Genomic DNA, 19,823 nt, shown 5'->3' with positions numbered 1-19,823 from the left:
GTCGGGCTCACAGCCCAGCTGCACTAATGACGCCATCGCTGGGAGCACATGCCACCTGCGGGGTCTCTTCCCACCGACCAGGAGCCCATGGCAGTCATTACGGATCAGTGTCCCCGCGTTGGGGCCTGGCCGCGTACCTGGCATTGGCTATGCACTCCAGGGTGATCTCACTGGACCCAGCCACCACACTTCTGTTGCCCGGGGGAATCACAATGACGGGAGCCACGGTTTCGGGTGCGCCATCGTCTCCTGTGGCAGAGAAAGCACAAGTCTGTGGGACTCTCCTAAGTATGGAAGGTGTGAGCATTGGAAATGTGACAAATGAGAGATCTTGTCAAGCCACTCTGATAGGACACCTCCAGGTCTCACGACCCTGTCCCAACCCACCCCCTAGGAGAAGCCCTCGGTCCCTGGCCTTTATCAGATGCTCAGAGCCTGGGGTGCAAACCACTGCCTGTAGCCTGAGCCAGTGCCCCATGAAAGGCCAAGGCAGCCGGGCCTGACGCTGACGCTCGGGGCTTCCTGCTGCTGTGCGTTCTCCCGAAGGCCTGCTGGCTGCATTCTTTTTTAATTGATTTAACTTATTGAGTTACCTAGTCTACGCACTCTTTTTAAAATCCATTCAATTCTACAAATAGGTCCCACGCCAGGCCCTCCACGAGGCGCGCGCGCACGAGCAAGCAGCTGGCTTTCTTATTCGGCCCAAATGCAAACACACTCAGTTAACACAGCGTCAGCTCCATTAGGAGCGCTTCTCAGCCCTCCTTTCCTGAAAAGTAAATATCCTGAATCATCTCTGTTTGGTGAGTATCAAACGATAAATAATTTAGCTCATACTTCTGGTGACAAGGGAGAAAAAAATAGGACACGTTGTTGCCACTTTTCTCTAAAATGCATGTAATATCAAAATTAAACTACCCACAGTACACTCTGCTGTTGTTTATTTAGGGAAAATGAAGGCTGATCAAACATTTCTAGAACAGGAATTTCAATAAAGGGTGAAGATGGACGAGACTGGAAGTGAAAATAAATTTAAATTACTGTAAATACAAAGTGTTTCACCAAATCCTTCATGCTGTACAGACCGCCATCCTTATAAGCAGCTGAAGAGGATTCCGGCGGACGGAGGGAGCTAGCCGGCCGGGTTGGCAGTGGGTCAGGGCCGCCAGGAGCACAGGGGGAAAGGCAGGCTGGCCTGTCACTGACACTGACACTGGTTCTGCAGAGCAGTATGCTCTGGCTCTCGCGGCCAAAGCAGCATGCGACTGTGGAGTTAGCAGCGGTTCTCAACCTTCCTAATGTCACGACCCCTTAATACAGTTCCTCATGTTGCGGTGACCCCCCAACCATAAAATTATTTTCGTTGCTACTCTATAACTGTAATTTTGCTACTGTTATGAGTCGTAATGTAAGTATCTTTTTGTTTTCCGATGGTTTTAGGCGACCCCTGTGCAAGGGTCGTTCGACCCCCAAAGGGATCGCAACCCACAGGTTGAGAACCGCTGAGTTAGAGGCTCATGGGATTAACAGAGACCTTGACGAAGCAGACCCAGCAGGTTAAGTTTTCCCAAACCTACACACCAAGGACATGGATGTGGAGCCAGCTCAGTATCCTCAGGCCTCCTGGGAGCCGCCTTCTTCGCCAGACTCTGTCTCCACCACCCACCCTGCGGGCTGCTCTGGGCACTCCGGTTATAACATGGGAGGGACTGCCCCGGGCTGATGGTCAGATCCCGGCGGAGAAGCCGGAGTACAGATACATCCACGATGGGACAAAGACGACAGCTGAATGCCAGTCACATTAGCAACCTGCCTGTCACCTGTGAAAGTCACTGATGAGGAGAAATGACCTGAGAAGCTAATATTTGCCAATAGTTATGTGAAGTGGAGGAGAGCGACAGGGAATGCTAACGTCACTGAGCCCGGTGCTAATTTGGCGTTAATCACTGCTCAGCCGCAGCAGCGGCAGAAGAGGAAACCCACGCTCAGCACTTGCCGCTGCCCAGGGAGGACAGACCCCCCGGCGGGCAGCCCCGACTGCATGCCGACCCGAGGAACCAAGGCTGCGTCTGCGGCCCCTCAGGGGCATGTGGGACGGAGGCTGCACGTGCCCGTCCACCGCGGATTTCAGCCACCCCGATGGAAAGATGAAGTCCTAGCTGGTTCCTGCGGAACAATGAGTTTCTCTATGTCACATTGCAGCACACACACAAATACACTATTTCAATGTCCCCTTGCCCTACAGGATCCACAGGACAAGTGGAGCGCCCAGCTCGATTCGTGGGGGTAAATGTCCGTTTGTTCTCACCCTGTCTCCTGTGTTCTTTCTAGAGATGCTTGAACTACATATGGGCACTTGTCAGGGAAGTGGGTGCAAGAGATGCAGAGGAAAACGTCCCAGTTCCTACAAAAGCGGTTTGTAGCGCACACACGTCACTGGGAAGGTGACCTTGGCTTATGGAAGCCACCATGGCAAAATGCAAGCAAGGTCTGACTGCAAAGCCTGTCGCTTCCCCTGGAAGCTGCCGTAACCACAGGTGAGCACAATTGCACAAGTGCCCAGAACCCACATCTCCTGATAGCGGGGACAGTGCTCACTGCAGTACACAATGCTGGTTCACTTCTTTTAAAGAAAAAATTGTTTTTAAATTCAGTCAAATTTGTATGTGTACACGGATTAAAAAGAGCAGTACAGGGAGGGTTAAGCTGAAACACTCCCTCCTCCAATGTGAACGTTTGGCTTGTCAGTTGGCAACTTCACTTCAATCAGGTGGGCACCCCCCATTATTCTGAAAAAAGCGCCCGGAGCGCAGGGGTCACCCTCTGGGGCGCCGGCAGAGGGGCATCCTCACCTGTCTGCCTGCCTACCTGGCTACATTTCAGCTGCTCAGTCCTCTGCACACAGCAGTTGGGCAGGAAGCCGGCCGGCCGTTCCAGACCCACACTATTAACTCCCCCCGATTTTTGCTCTGTGTCATCACGATCTCCTCCAAGACCAAATCTGCTATCGGTGACCCCAAGCTGAGACCTCCTCTCCCGTGGTCATTGTTCCCGCACCCGGGAGCTGCTGCTTCTCCGCTTTGCCGATGGCTCGTCTCTCTTTCCTTTGTGGGCCTAACAGTCTTCCTTTACTGCTTTTTAGTGGGCTTTTACTGCTTTTTTAGTGAGAGGAGATAACGATGTGCATTTTTAACCTGCTATGCTGACTTTTCTACCACATTTCCCCCCCACATTCCATTTTTAGAAGAAAGATGCATAGAAGAATAAAACCACCTCTTTATTCCTGCTGTTCCCATAGTATCTGAGACAATGAGCACTCAACAAGTACTCAATGACTGGTTAATTTTTCATAAATATTCTGTAATAATGATCCACTGCTACCTGCTCCAGGAATATGACCCTCTCCTTCAATGCTCTGTGTTAAAACACACCGTACGCCAATGGATGAAGAATTATTTTCAAAGAGAATGAAAATCAAATGGGAAGAGGGGAGGGAACTGTATTTACCAAGCTTCCACACAGCACTAAACATTACAAATGTCACCCTATTTAATCCAAGAACAAGCTAACAAGATAGCGTTTGTCCCTGCTATAGATGAGAAAATTGAGGCTAAAAGTCACATAACTTCAAACGGTGGAGAAAGGGTTTAAATAAAGGAATGTCTTCATCCGAAGTTCATCTTCCTTTTACATAATGCTGTTTTCTCTTAATAAAAACTTTGCTTGTGCTCGGCTAACCACAAATTAAATTAACTAGAACGTTCCTTCCCCCAAGCATGTCCTTAATTGAGACGTTACTGTAGCTTTTTCAACTGCACATTTCCCAGGCTGGGTTTCGGAGGCTGGAGGTGAAGATGCGGAATCAGACGAGGATTTCTGCAGAGGTCAGCCACAAACCGGCCCTAGGTAGCTTCCGAAGCAGAAAGGCAAACGCTTTCGTGAGGCCGCCTTGCAGCTGTAAAAATAAAGAATCACAGCAGAGGGAAGGGGCCCTAGTCCTAGGCAAATTCCCCCACACGAACCACTTAACCACTGAAGAGGCTGAGTGGGGGAAGTTGTCCAGGTTGTATTTAATCAAAAGTACATTTTAAGAGTGTCAAATCTCTCAAACAGAAAAAAAAAGGTGCAAAGTTCACGTGTGCTGCAAAGCTGTGGAATTCCTGCTCGTGGAGGAGGATAACTGCAGCCAGCCAGGCCCAGTGCAGTCGGTGGGAGAGCAGCATGAGGATAAACTGGGTGTTCAGAACACAGGAGTGGGGGGAGCTGGTGCCCCGAGACAGAGGGACGTGAGGAAGGAATAGCAGCCTCGCAGGGATTGGGGTACAAAGGGCTCCATGTGGAGGAATGGCTTGATGTGTCGAAGGGGCCGCGTGGAATTTTCCAGAACCTCTGAGAAAGCAAATCCCACGTTTTGGTTTTCTCTCTTCGAACCACCGTGTTGAGTGTCCTGAGTCTTAGCTGTGTGCTCCCGGCAGACATGCCTCAGAGATCTTTGCAACACCAGCTCAAACAAGGCTGAAGTTGTGGGCCCGTCACCACACAGCATCAGGCTTCCCTGTGCCGTACCGGAAAATAATGAGGCCAAACGCTGCCCTCAGCCAAAAGATGCTGAGTCACACTTGCCCCGAAACACAAAACTCATACATAACTTCCATGTAAACATGTTCAAAGTGAGGCAACTGTATATGCTTTTCTTACATACACATGGATATATCCATGAGAGGTGACTGTTTCCAGAAAACGGCAGTGTGACAACTGTCACACATCCTAAGGCCAACAAGGATCTCCAGCTTTTCAGTTCCTACTGTGTCTATATCTGTGGGGTTTCGGGGTTTTATTTATGTAAAACCAGGATCCCATCAAGAAGCTAGAAGCTGGTGGAATCTATAGGACCAGCTGAAACCTCAAAATCTCCCTGCTCCAAGAAACAACTGGTCTAACATTAGTGGGAACAAAAGAGAAAATAAGGTTGAAAGCAAACCAAGGAGTAAAAGACCCTATGGAAGCTTCTGGTGCTGAGACGAGGCTCCGTGGCTTTTAAACAGCCTTTCAACATCTACTCACAGCATTATTTGTGTTGACCAGACGAGACAAGGTACAAAAAAGCTTTAAAACTCGGGCAATGGGCTATGCAGACAGAACAAGAAGTGACCCCTCTCGAGCCAGCCCCGCAGTGACCCTGGCTCCTTTGGCCCTGGGCTGTGACCTCACGGCAGTGTTGTGACTGGAGGGCAGGTCTGTCCGCCTTTTGGAAAAGGAGGGACATATGTGTGAGGCGTAATTCTGTGCAACAAAGCGCCTTTGTAAGTCAGCACTGCTGAATGAAGAATGACAGCTCGCCCAAATATAACAGGCTGGTTGTCAGTACTATCAGGTCATTACTGCCATCGGAAGGTAGTGACAATAACAACTGCCCACTACTCCGTGTGCACTACACCAGGCACGCGGCTAGCGCTGGGGGGACAAAGCGTAACTGCGTGAGGTCAGCGTGGGCGGGAGCTGGGTTTAGTGGAGGAAGGCATCTCATTCACAGAGCAGGTGCTGTGGGGCTAGGCAAGGGGGTGGCAGGCAGGGTGGGGGCGGGGGGATGGACTCTCTCGGGGCAACTAGGAAAGGCTGGAGACAGGTCCTCAGGACGGACAGGTATTTGCCAGGCAGACAGGCAAGGGCAGGCATTTCAAGAACAGAAAAATGAAGAAGGTGGACACCAATGTGGTTTGTTTGGAAAACTGCAAGCAGCTCTTGATGGTTGAGGGGAAACTGAGGCCTGGGCGTGACCGCAGGGAGGCTGTAAGGTGGGCGGGGCCATGAGGGGACTTCACCCAGTAAGGAATGCAGAGTCACTGAAGGACTTTGAGAGGAAGGCTGGGATTGGGCTTGAAGGGCAAACCCAGAGGCAGGCACCAGACCAAGCAGCCAGGCAGGAGCCCGACACAGAACTCAGGAACAGCTGATGAAGCCGGAGAAGGCAAGGCGTGGACGAGGAGGGGTGAGTGAGCAAGCCAGCGGGAGGCCAGAGGGAGAGGGGAGAGGAGCGGGGCGTCTCCGGTGGCCAGGGTTGTGGGCAGACAACCTCCAGGTTTCCGGCTTGAGGGGTTTGGTGGATGGTGGAGAAGCTCATAAAGGTGAAGACTAGAGAAAGGGGGGCCTGGGTGATGGTGTTGGCAGGGTACGATGGAGAAGGGGGGGCAGTTTCCGGAGAAGCGGCCCATGTCCCACAGGAGGTGCCTGTGGGGGTCTAAGTGGGACGGCGCAGGGGACACTGGCAGGTCGGCAGGGATGAGCGGTGGCTGGGGTTCTCGGAGACGGTGCAGCGGCTCCATGAGCGCAGGGAACAAGGCCAGGAGGCCAGGCAGCAGGGACTTCTAAGAGCAGGCGCAGGATGCACACTGCGCACAGGAAGTGGACGCGGGAAGAGAAAGGTGTCACGACACGAAGGAAAGAGAGGCCAGTTTTTCCCAATAAACAGGCATTTCCGTATACAGAGTCACGGTTGCTTCTGCTCAATTTCTGAAGGCGAGTCTGAGTTTATCCCATAGGACAAAGGCGTTAGGAACGCAGAGCTGGACAGAAGAGAGCGTCCCGCCCTTCACCACGAAGGGCTTCACTGTACCACAGAACATTCAGAACGTTCTAGAACTTGAGTCACTCTTTTGTTCAGTTCTGGAACTTAGTTTCTACAAATAGGCTGGCTCTGGCCATTCTCAGCCTTCTTTCTGGTGATAAAAAGTGCAACCCGATCGGCCAGTCTCTCATGATTGACCTTCTCCCATGCGTGGCAAGGGGCCCTGGCCACTTCTGGGTGACAAGGGACCACAGCTCCAAGGTGCTTTACGCAGAGAAAATGAGGAGGCTCTTTCCCTTCCCAACTGCGTGTGCAGCCCCTCGTTGTCTGCCATCTTCCTCTGCGTTATGAAAATGGCCCGCAAAGGGGCTGAGTGCTTTCCTGCATCAGCAGCTCAGCGGGGGAGTCCGATCTTTGGCCTCCACGGGGAGCCGGTGTCTTGATAGCTGGAATCCTGTAATGCCGAACCCCCCAGGGTACCTATTTCTTAAGAGAATGAGATATATCCAAATATGTATATATCTCCAAGAACCCATAGAAATTAATTTCCTTTTTCGTTAAAATATCTATAATAAAAGGTGTGAAGGCAGCGGGCAGACCTGATCATTCCCCAGGACTCCAAGAGGTGATTCTCTGGAGGCAGGCTGGGGCAATTTTAAGATGCACTTTATTGTGAAAATGGAAATAAACAGCACGGTTTCTCTGCTGATTGCAAAATGTTGTTCACTGAATAGAAAGTTCCTCCCACCTTCTGCTTTCCCCAAATTCACTTTTGAATGTCCACTCCCCCAGCTCCTGAACAGGACTGGTGGGCATATGCATTTTTAGGGTAATAATCTGGTGTGTGGGGGTGTCTGAGGAAAGTCCCATTCTTTTAAACTCTGTCTTTTATCGCTCACCAGTCTGAACCCCATCCCAAATCCCAAAGGCGTTAGGACAGTGCCGGGAGAGAGGTGTGTGTGTGCGCGCACGTGTGCGTGCGTGTGTGTGTGTGTGTGTGTGNNGGGGGTGAGGGGCTGGGGGCAAGCTCTGAGGACCAGCCCAGGTACAAAAGCTCTGCTGTTCTCTCCGGAGCTGCACGCACCAGCCGACTCCATTCTTCTCCTTTACTGTCCAACAGCAGGAGGGAAAAACGGGAGGAAATACAGCGTGTATCCCATTTACAATTTTATCTTTACATGTACTTCCATTTTTTATCTCAATACACTTCTGGACTTTTCTATTGACAAGAGACGATAAATAAAATAATATGACAGTTTGACAAACAATCCGGCAGTTTCTTTTCTTCTCATTTATAACGGATTTGAAAACTTGCACATTTGGAAATGAATGGAGCGTACCTAAGAATGTATTTTCATCGGCTTTTTACTGGGCAGAGAAAAATGAAGGTGATAAAAGGCAACTCTACCCTGGGCTTATTTATTTATTCTGGGATGAGCACAAACCGGTAACCATAAAACAGGAGTGTGGCTTAGGAACTGCACCATGGGATGCTGGAATGACCCAAATACCTAATTCAGGATGCGACAGCAGATAACCTGCTTTTTATTTAAACATGTAAATGCACAAGCTACCAGGAAATAGAAGAACCAGAACCAAGAGAAGAACTGGGATTCTATGCAGTTTGGGTGAGTTAGAGGGGTAAGAGGGTATTTTTCACCAGATTAGATCAACTTTCCGAATGGCATTCTAAAATCATTGAGAATGTAACTAGGCACAATAACAGATCACTTTTAGCTTCTATTAAAAAAGAGCCCTTGAATAATTTTGCCAAACATGCAGATCTGGGCATGGAGCCCAAGCCCACCAGGGCAATTGGTGCCCATCCCAGGCCATTAGCAAGGACGGTGGGACGGCAGGAGCCCTTGGTGGGGGTCTGGGAAGCCTTGGTCCTCCTCCGTTCCCAAGCTGGGGGAGCCCCGTGGCAAAAGGCGCTTTGCAAAGTTCAAATGAGAGACAAACTATTCAGAGGTTGGTAGATCTGCCAGAAGAATACCACTGCATTTAGTGAGCTGCAAGGGAGGGATCAAAACCACCCTGGATCTTTTTTGATGACCACAGAGCCACCACTCTGAGGACACAGGCTCTGCTGTCTCTGTGGTTGGAGGGTTCCGCACAAGGCCGTGCCCTTCCTGGCTTTGCTCCCCTGCCCTGTGACTCTTAACTCCACCTGCCTTGTCACTCGCTGTGCTTCTTTGTTTTGTTTATGTCCTGTCTCCCCACAAGAGGGCAAGACTAGGGGCAGAGGCATTTCCGTCTGTTCTGTCTCGGCCATCCTCCCAGGGCCTCCCACAGGGACTGATGCTTAGTCAGGTGCACGTAGATATCTGTCAAGTGAACAGAGTGACGGTCTTGGGATGAGCCTTTCCTTCTTGGGTCTACAGGAGACCTGTGCTGGGCGAAACGTCACAGGACTCAGGAGTCACATCTTTAGAGCGCACGAGCAGTCTCTTAGAGCCCTCCTGCTCTCGAGCACTCAGCCACTCACTCTGTGGGCAGCTTCCTTGACGTGCCAGTCAAGACAGGGCCCCAGGGGACACAGCCAGGCAGCCGGGTCTTCTCTCAGCATCTCCTTCTCAATTCCGTATTCCTGTGCTTAGTCAACCTGACCATGTGGCACCTTGAAGCATCCCGGCGGCCCTCCTCGGACCCGAGTGCCCAATCTGTAACAACTTCTCCACTCCTACCTCTCCCACCTACCCTGCTGCTGCCTGCATCCCACCCACCCATCCAGGCCACGGAACATGTCACCTCCTCTGGGTCACTTCCTCATGATTTCCCCCCCCCTTTTTTTTTTACTATTGTGATTAAATATAATAACAAGAAATTTGCCATTTTAAGTGTAGAGTTCTGTGACATTGACTCACACTTTTGTGCAACCATCTCCATGTGGCATCCGCCCACAGAACTTTTCCATCCTCCCAAACTGAAACTCCATCCCCATTAAACAAAATTAAACAATAATGCCTCATTTCTCTCTCCCTGACCCTGGCAACTACCATTTGACTTTCTTTCTCTACGAATTTTATTCTAGGGACCTCTTACAAATGGAATCATACAATATTTGTCCTTTTGGGACTGGCTCATTTTATTTAGCATAATGTCTTCAAGTTTCACACATATTGTTAAGTATCAGAATTTCATTTTTAAGGCTGAATGATACTCTGTTGTATAAATATACTATTGCACATTGTGTTTATCCATTCATCTGTCGATAAACACAGCTTGCTCTCGCCTTTGGGCTATTGTGAATAATGCCGCTGTGGACATGGATATATAAATATCTGTTCAAGGCTCTGCTTTCATTTCTTTTGGGTATATATTCAGAAGTGGAATTGCTGAATCATATGGTAATTTTATGTTTAATTTTTTAAGGGACCACCACACCATTTTCCATAGTGGTTGCACCATTATATGTTCCCACTAGCAGTGCAAAAAGTTTCTCCACATCCTCACCAATACTTGTTATTTTCTGTTTGTTTGGGTTTTTAAAATGATAAGCATTTTAATGGGTGTGAAGTGGTATCTCATTTGACTTGCATTTCCCTAATGATCCGCGATGTGGAGCATCTCGCCAGGTGCTTATTGGCCATTCGTGTATCATCTTTGGAGAAATGTCCATTCAAGTTCTTTGCTCAGTTTTTAAATCAGGTTGTTCGTTTTCGTTGGTTGTTGAGTTGTAGGAGTTCTTTATATATTCTGGGTATTAATCCCTTTTCAGATATGCAAATACGATTCCAAATATTTTCTCCCATTCCATAGGTGGCCTTTTTACTCTGTTGAGAGTGTCCTTTGATGCACAAACACCTTTAATTTTGATGTAGTCCAATTTATCCAGCTTTATTTTTTATTTTGTTGCCTGTGCTTTTGGTGTCATATCCAGAAAACCATTGTCAAATCCAATATCATGAAGCTTTCTCCCCATGTTTTCTTCTAAGAGTTTTATAGTCCCAGGTCTTAGGTTTCAGTCTTTGATCCATCTTGAATATGGATATGGTGTGTGTGGCATACGGTTTGCCGTGCACTTTCCACACCTGGTTAATACGACACTGTCATGGTGGTGCCCAGGACGGGGCCATAATCTCTGTCACTCCCCATTCACTTATAAACCCAGCTCTTTCTGCAAGTGTCTGCCAGCTCCTAACTGAGGTCACTCTGTGGCCACGGGTATGGCTGGCCTACAGGGTGAGGTGGATAGACAGGCCAGGGTGCCAGTACATTCATGTCTGTCAGAGTTGCCCTCAACTAGGAAAGCATGGGGGTGGATGAGTAAACACTCACACTTTCTCCCCCTTGGGTAAGCAACACTACAGTGGCTTCTGTGCAGCCTCCCCGAGGTCTCCTGGGGGACTGAGGACAGGTGCTTACCCAGGTGGGGGCCCACTAATGCACCCTGTATGGGCGTCTTCTCTTCCCCATCCCCGTTACTTCCTGGGATCACCTCTAAATAAACTAGTGCACTTGGCAGCTTCACTGAGTTCACACACTGTTTTTTGGGGAAAGTAGACAAAAACCTATCTCTTTCAGACCAGGGCATTTGTACATGTGCATATCTTCCCCATCCAATTTAAACTTCCTGAAGGCATACGACACTTGTAAACCCTTGTATACGTCATAGCCTCTGGCAAACAAGAAGTGCCTTATAGATGCTTGCCAAATTGAATGTATCTAAGTTGACACTTTCCAAGTAGATATCAATATCATTTCCTAAGACCTCAACATCTATCGCCTAGATAAGCCTTCTGCAGATAAGTTTCCGAGAGGGACATAGCTCTGCCCTGGGGACAGTGTAGGACTCTTTGTCAGGCACAGATCCAGCTAAAATCAGTCCTTCTTTACATGGCATGTGACTCACAAACAGAATCTATAACTAGGAAAGTGTCTTTAGTAGATAAAACCAAGAACAAAGAAATTCAATCCTGAGTCACTGGAGAAAACAGAAAATTACCTTCACAAATGCTTTGAGCACATGAGAGAAAGAAAAAAGAAAAAAGAAGATAAATAAGAGAGAAAGGGGTCACAGTCTGTTCAGCAGAATATATCTTAAAAATCACAACTGTGTCCTCCTCCTTAAAATACAATAAAGATCTTTAGAAAACCAGACTAAATTGAAGTTATTTTCCCTGCTACAATTACCACTGTTCAACTCACAGATGAGAAATTACGGCCATTGAAGCCCAAGGAAAACTCCTGGTCTAGTTATAAAGAAGCCTGCTCAGGAAGCCACGCTGCTGGGACGCTCCCAGCTCACTTACTTTTTGAAGACTTGGCTTGATTGGAACAACATAAAATTGAAAGCTTTATGTTTCATACCCTCCCCCAGGCATGTGGAAACAAGAGCTGAAGGGCCAATATTTTTAGAAACGGGTTTCTCAAAGTTTTAGTTCCTTACCAGAAGGGGCACCCCAGGGGCCGACAGATGACCTTCTTTTCAATGTTTTCATATAAGACCAATAAATAATACCAGGGCTTCTCAAATTAGAAATCCAAGACCAAAAAAAGCCTCTAATTTACATATTTACTGTTTCATAAAACTGAAATGCTAAAAGGAGCTTACACTAGGAACTGAAGAAGTATTTTAACATGGCCTGTTCTTAGTATTCCCACCTTAAACACAAATGTTCAGACAAATAGTGTATCAATGGACACTTCCTCGGCCGTGCTTTTACATAATCAGTTTCTTGTTTACTTCATCTCAGAGGAGGGCAAGCTCGGAGGGAGAGAATCTTGCAGAGTTTCTATCCTGACCACCATAAGGCAGCTGTGAGCACTAAATGTTCCAGAACATTCAAGAGGAAGCGAACAACCCCATAGGTATCCAGGCCCTGCAGCCACGTTCACTGCAGACCAGTCTCAGGAATGGAGCGGCGCTGTGTTTCTGACATCAGGATCAGGGAGGGTGGAGGGGGGGCTGCACCTCCGCTCCGCGTGGGCCTGGCAGGGCTGTGCTCCCCACCAACATGGCGGGCCTGGCCGCTCGCAGTGTGCCAGGGAGGGTCTGGGCTCATGGCTCGGGTATGTGTCATCCTACCCGGAAAGCCCGGACCCTAAGGAGAATAAATAACGAGGCCGAGCACATTTGGCCGCAGCGCAGTGCCACATGCCGTCGGAACACCCAGGAGACAGGAGTGGGCTTTCCTTGGTCTCTCTCTTTGCGCATGTGCGCTCTCTCCCAGCTATCTCTGGGAACTGGACGGGTCGTTGTCCTGGATGGGGAGTGCGGCAGACAGGCCCACAGAAGGAGCCAGGGCAGAGCTGCATTCGGTGGGGCATGAACGCAGAACTGCAGAGGGAGTCCCGCTTCTGTTTCCCCATCTCTTCTCTTTCTGTTAGAAGTCGCTGTATCAGAATTACCCTTGGGTGTCACAACAGAGGTGCAAACAAATCAGGAAATCTTAAGAGAAGAAAATATTTCTTTTCCTGTCTGCCCTAGCTTCCCTTAAGTGAATAAAGTCAGTCCCACAGTGCAAGAGTGGAGTCCTCAGCTGGAACAAGACATTTTCTGATGTGACCCAAGGTTATCTATTTACACCAATCGAGTCTCTTCCTACTCAATCTGCTACAAGGTACGGCTTTTTAAAAAAATGCCAACACAAGCTCATTTATATTTTGGTCTAAAATCAGCACCAACAATAAATCTAAGGTTGATGACAGAGAGAGGACGAGTATATAGAGCAGAGCTGTATCTATAAAGAATTAAGTGTACAAAAACACAGCCGAGATCCCTCCTAAGATACACACTGACAAATACGTTACCACAAGTGTTACTGAGAGGGGCGTGTGCTGCCGGTGGAAGCGTAAGAAGTCGGCTCACGTAGACTGGAAGGCAGGTGAATAAAAAATAAAGTCCTAATCCCATTTGTGTGATTGTTCAAATATATTAAGAAAGAAGCTAGTCAGCGTGGGCCTATTTAAAATGTGGAAGGTCGATGACTGCTCAGCAAATCCGGACTGTGCAAACTATCAATTCAAACAGACAAACGCAAAAAGCACATCTCACACACTTAGCGGTCTCTGTGGTTCTAAAGCAGCGTGGGTGCTCAGCTTTCTGTGAGGCAGCAAGAAAAACAGACTTGGAGAGAATTTATAGGAAATCTAAATGTAATAACGGCAAATCATGACAATAGGCACTTCCACCAAACCTCTCCCAAAGCTTCCAATATGAGGATGCCATCTATTTATTTAAAATGACCAAGTCTCTCTTCAATCTGTGGAACAACTCAACTGTAAACCGTAAAACACCTCTAATCCCACACAGAGGAGACAGAGAGAAAGGGCTGAGGCTAGAAGGGCACTTTCCTGGAAACCAGCAGAGGGCCGATCAGTATGGATGCTTGGTGAGACTGACGGAGGGAGACAGAGGGGAGTTTGTGGAGCCTGGAGTCGACCCCATATAGGTAAGTCAACAACTTTGTCCCAAATTATTCCCCTCAAAGAGGGAGCCACCTTTGGCTGAGCCCTTACAAAGTCTCTCAGATTACAAATGCTCTGTTTCTTTATTTTGAAAACTAAATTGTTTGGGAAAGACACATGAGCCTAAAATAACCCCAATCAGAACTCGTGGTGGTTATATGAAGGAGTTAGTTTTTAGAAGAGGTACAGACATTTAACAGGTTTAGTAACTGTATTCTGGGGATATGACCTCCCGTGTGTAAGCGTGGATTATTGTTGTGGAAAAGCCTTTTAAAGCCTTTTCAAGCTGTCACTTGAAGAGGAGAACATTAACATGGCACATCCACCACTGGGTGCCAAAGGGCTCCTCACAAACTGGCACGGACGGTCTCTGAGGTGTACTGACGGGTGAGAAAAGCAGAGTGCTGAATGGCAGGTGTGACGTGTGGTTACTCTTGGGGTAGAAAAGGGGGCAGAAATAAGACAAGATTATGCATGCATATTTGCTGCTATTTACATAATGAAAAATAACAACATAAAAAAGAAAAATAATTCAGTAAGACAGATGTGAAAATCACTATTGTTTTACAACTAGGCTTTTCTAAGAAATGGCTATAGCTAAGGTGTTCTAAATGATGACAAAAATACAAGTCTTAAATATGTCTATAAATGCACTTTTCTTCTTCTGAACCTGGTACAAAATTTATTTTCCTCAGAGAGTCTTTTCTGGTTAATTAATTTCAACCCACTCATTAATTAGCTTAATTTGACATCAGTGTTTTCAGTTTCCAGAGCACTGAAAAACCACATATGTTTGTAAGACCTTTTTATTTACGTCTTCTAAGCCGGTGGTTTGCAAACCTTTGTGTGCACACCTGGGGATCACCCGGGGATCCTGTTCAAATGCAGATTCTAAATCAGCAGGTCTGGGTGGAGCCAAGAATCTGCATCTAATCAGCTACCAGGTGAAGCCTGGCAGCAGAGCTCTCACTTGTTCCAAAGGAAAGAGCATGCTTTTCAGCACATGGTAAGTGCTCAACGCATTCAACACATGGCCATCAACTCCTCGCTCCTCACAGGAGAGCTGGGGCGGGCAGTGCAGACCTCTCCTGGGAGCTGGTTGGGGGGCAGAGTCTTGGGCCTCACTCCAGACCTACTGAATCAGGACCTAGAGGTTAACAACTTGCTTGGTGATGTGTATGCTCATTCAATTTGAGAAACTCTGAGCTAGGTGATCCTATTCTTCCAATTGGATTATTTTCATCTGTTTATCAACGAGGTAAAAGAAAACATAAAAACATGATGTCTTCACGAACAGGCTCAGCAGGAAATAGTGCTGCAGGGGTGGAAGGAGGCATGGTCTGGAATAACCACCAGGCAACAAGAGGCAGGAGGAAACTTGACACGAATCAACGGATTTCTGTGTGGCACTGACATCTCCAGAGACCAGAAAAACTCCCTGAGGAGGAACTTCCGTCCTGCAGGGGAGGAAGATGGAGGGTGGGCTGAGACTTGGCGAGCTGAGTATGCTGGCAGGTCAGGAGAGGACTGACATGCACGGGAAAGTGATTAAAATGTGGACCCCATGGTGTGTCGGAGGGAAAAGATGCTCAGAAAAGGCTCGTGAAGGGGACGACAAGAGACAAGTCAGGGACTGACGAGGCAGCAATGAGGGCAGAGGGAGGGAAGGCAGATAGGAGGAAGACTGGGCAGAATCAAAGATCCCAAAGGTGGAACGTTTTCAGAGATGACGAGAGTTAGAGCAAACACTTAGTAACTGCTTAGTTTGGGCCTGACACCGTGCAAATCATCTCACATTCATCATTGTGTATATTCCCCTTTTGACACATAAGAAAACTGAGACTCACAGGTAGGTTACCTCCCAACATCACAGGGCAGGGCTGGGATATAAACTCAGGGCTTTACAGCTACAGTTTATGCTCTTAACTAATAGCCCTCCCTGACGCCAACGAAAGGGTCCCGGTGTGGCCTGGCACGAGCAGCAGAGAGCAAAGCCCACTGAGAGAGCAGGACTGAGCGCCTACAGCCAGCGTGCTCACGCCAATGCTGAGCTCAGGCTAACGGTCCAGGAACACACGCTCCTCCTCAGGCTTGACAGTTGCTCCCGTTCCTGCCAGTTCAAGCCCAAACCCTTTGCTGGGGGAGGGGGGACATTATCTTAATACCCACAAACATTTTGAGTTCTCTTCCCCTTCCTGACACAAGGAAAGATCACTTTCCCTGTCCCCCCCCCCACATACTAGGTGTGGCGATGTAACTGGTTTTGCCCATAAATGTGATGGGAGAGGCCTGTGCCACTTTCATGCACACACCCTCTCGGGCCTGTGTGGGGTTCTCTCTGCCCACACGGTGGGTCTACAGACTCTTGCAGCATGTCCGACAGCCAGGTCTGAGTCCCCCACAGCGAGCAGACCTCGCTCGCCCATAAGACCTGCACTGCACGGGTAATGTGAGTGAAAAATGAACTTGGCCGTCCAGGCTGCAGCACGCCCCTTGTATCCTGGCCGAGTCACTGGACTTTCGAAAGCCCCTCTAATCCACCCCTGCTCAACACTCCAGCTTTAATCTGCACTTCATCCAATATTGCTCCTTAACTCAAGTCACGTTGCTCGTCTCACTGCCTGGTCTGTGTGGTCTGCTGCTTCCCAGTTCCGTGCCTGGCCCATGTTCAGCACCCCATGTTCCCCACCCGTGTACAGATGCCCTCATAAACCATCCAGCTCATAAACATCCTTCAAGGGCCCGGTCAAATCCCTCTGCCTCTGAAACTCCCCTAATCCCTCTGCCCCTTTCTCCCAGGTCCATACAACCCTCGCAGAAGACATTACAAAAGGTAGCACCTCATAAGCATTCAGTTTACAGGAGCTTAGAAGGACGGTTCTGCTGCTTTGTCTAAGAGTGCCAACAAAACCCCCAGATTAACCTTCAAAACATTCTTTAAAAGCCCTACTTATATGTTCCTTCTAGGCTATTGAACAAAGCTGGGAGGCTCTCCCGGCTGCCGGATCGCCAGGGATGAAAGAATGAGCCAGAAAGACACATCCAACAGCCAGGGCGAGTGTGCAGGTGGGTGTGGCAGGTACGAGAAGTCCCAAAGCCCAGGCATAAGACCAACAGGGACACCGAGGCTCAGTGCTGAGTGACACAATTTGGGGCAGACCTTGGCATTAAGGACAAATAAAAGGACAAACATGAACCAGTGGTACCCAGGCTACAGTTCGCCATGAGCGATATAACGCAGGGGTTCCCAACCCATAATAAGGCTTCAAGTCAGCATGGACTTTTGAGGAGCCCTCCTGTGTGCCTGGAGGTGACATCGTGAAGGACAGTGCTTTGGATGTGTCCCCTGATGACACTGAGAAAGAACATCAGACGGGACAGGTTATCAGACGGGTCCAGTGAGGCGAATTGTACCTTCTTACAAGCAGTCACACTCCGTGTGACACTTCAGCTGAGTGACAGAGAGGGCATGGCAGGAGTTACCCATCTGTGTCTAATCTCAGCTCTTCCATTGGTCAGCTCCTGGCTATCTCTGAGTCTCAGCCAGCTCATTTGTGGAGAGGGGCAATGCGTCCTACTTCAGAGGCAGCTGCAAACATGAGGGGTTGTCGCATGTGAGGTTTACAACCCAGGTACAGGGTGAGGGTATATTCAATGTGAGCTACCACCATCTTGGTCACCATTGTTGTGGCTGTTGCTATTCTCTGTGCTATTGGTGCTTCCAAAGAAAACGTGTTCTGTTTCTACAGCTGGGTAGAATTAAAGCCACATGAAATCGTCTTACAATTTCTTATTTCTTGACCCGAACCGTTCTTTGGCACACTTTAGCAGTTTCCTTTTTTATTAAAAAAGTTTCATCATCATAATCAAACAATATTTTCACATGTAGATAAAATGTGCATACATTAATAAAATTAACTTGTAAAAGGTTTTTAATTAAGTTGTAGAATTGAGGCATTTTAAACTAAATAATATTATTAGCTCACTACAGGGAATTTTATGCTGAAAAAATAAAAGATTTGTTCAATTATCTGGAGAATTCAGAGCAAAAAATCCACTTGTACTTTAATGAACTTGCTTGGCAGCCCTGATGGTTCTGGATACAGAAGATAATGAGTGTAACTTATGTTCACTGAGAATTCTATTAATTTTCCTATCTTTTTTGAAGTTATATCATTAATTGCTATTAATGCTTCCTAATCAAGACAGAGCCAGTCACTGAAACAATTAACCTGTTTCTGAAGGTGCAAATAGAAAGCTAATTCATCAATTTCCCATTTCCCCCCGCTGCAACAGCAGCTCGGCTTTTGTCACTAAGCCCTCCCCTCCTCAGGACTGACAGTGGCTGCTGCCAGCGAATGAGAAAAAACCAAGGACATGTTCATTTACAAGGGTCAGTCCCGGAGTTCTGCGGCGAGGAACCATCACTGCTAAGTTAGGTAAGAACCTCAGTCATGGCCGCCGCCATTTCCACTATCTGAAGACATTCAATGAGCTAGATCCTGCAAAGAAATACACCTCAAGATCCAGTCTATTTATGAAATGAGAGGATATTGTTTTTACTGCTGAGCAGAAGTCTCTAAAGTGACCTAAGGTGTATCCAGGCCAACAAATTGGACAAAATCGTAGAAGATGAGGCAGACGAACTATTGGCCGCACAGCCAGTAGCTGAGTTTGGACTTTGGCCGTGGCACGCCATGTGCCCTCTTAAATGACGGTGTCATGGAAAGAGCTCACGCTTCGAGACCTGGGACGATGGAGTTTAAGCTCTGGCTTTTGCCGCTCGCTAGCTCTGTGACCTGGGCAAGCTCTGTTCACCCCAAGCTCCTTTCACCAGGAGAGAAATGGGGTTATACTGTCGTGAGGACGAGATACAGTAACATGTAAGGTGCTTATAACATAGCATCTGTAAGCAGTAGTTGCTCAATACACCAAATGCCCCAAAATATCTAATTAAAAACAGTCTAGAAACTAAAGAGCCCAACGTTTACTGAATGAAAAAATCCTATTTCAGTAAGTCATGTGATTTCTTTGGAAGGTCCCATATTTTCAAAAGGATCCTCAAACACCGACGTGTCTATAACCTTTTACATACAGTGTGAATCAGGCTGCTTCAGTAAGGCCTCACTGGCAGCTTCTCAGCTTCCTGAATCCGAACTATGAAACCGAGGCAAAAAACAGAGAGCCGGCCCCTCCCTGCCCATCACGCTAAGCAGGGACTCCTCTGTGGCCTGGAGCCCAGTACTGGGAGGACTGAGGGACCCCGAGTTCTGCCCTCAGGGGGACCAGGCTGTAGAGGCAGACTGTTACTTACATTCAGGTCCCCACAAGTTCTGCCGGAAATGTGGCCCCCGTCTACTCTTTCCGGTAAATGACACAGACTGATCGAGCCTGCACTAAGGAAGCTGCCACGTGGAGAAGTCAGGTGCTCCGCCTCGGCTACCTGGTGACTCAGGGCTTCAGACCAACGTGAACCCAGGTCTGCCTGCGGCCAGAGCAGGCCGAACCCCCACGCCTCCCTGCCGCTTAGAAACCCTTGCCTGTATGCCGCAGCCTGCGCTTTCAGGGCGGAATCGGAGATGAAAACGATCTAATGACGCTTCCCTCTCAGCACCCCCAGAGGGAAGTGGCGGCAGGAGACAGACAGAGCCAGCATTCGTTGAGCACCACATCCAGGGCAAGCTGCTGGGTCCTTCTCAGCAGCGTGGGCGGCCTTGCTGTGTCAGACATTCAGACCGCCTTGTCCTCCGAGACTGTGACAAACAGCCCTGGGGCCACCCAGCTGAGCCACCCCATGTGGCTGCCGGGAACACGGTGCACCCAGGGAGGCACCCTCCATGCACCC

The 19,823-nt window shown here is 48.4% G+C and overlaps 1 protein-coding gene across 1 annotated transcript in view; it reads right to left on the bottom strand.

Moving 5' to 3' along the window:
- Positions 1-19,823, bottom strand: part of SDK1 (sidekick cell adhesion molecule 1) — a 688,889-nt gene that overhangs the window by 199,410 nt on the left and 469,656 nt on the right. The window contains exon 5 of the mRNA XM_019637402.1: positions 138-249. Coding sequence (XP_019492947.1) covers positions 138-249 — 112 coding nt within the window. The remainder of the gene's footprint in view (positions 1-137; positions 250-19,823) is intronic.

The sequence above is a fragment of the Hipposideros armiger genome, unplaced genomic scaffold, assembly GCF_001890085.2.
Source record: "Hipposideros armiger isolate ML-2016 unplaced genomic scaffold, ASM189008v1 scaffold_33, whole genome shotgun sequence".
Classification (NCBI taxonomy): Eukaryota; Metazoa; Chordata; class Mammalia; order Chiroptera; family Hipposideridae; genus Hipposideros; species Hipposideros armiger.
Note: the sequence above shows the minus strand (reverse complement) of the source record. Positions and strands in the feature narration are given on the sequence as shown.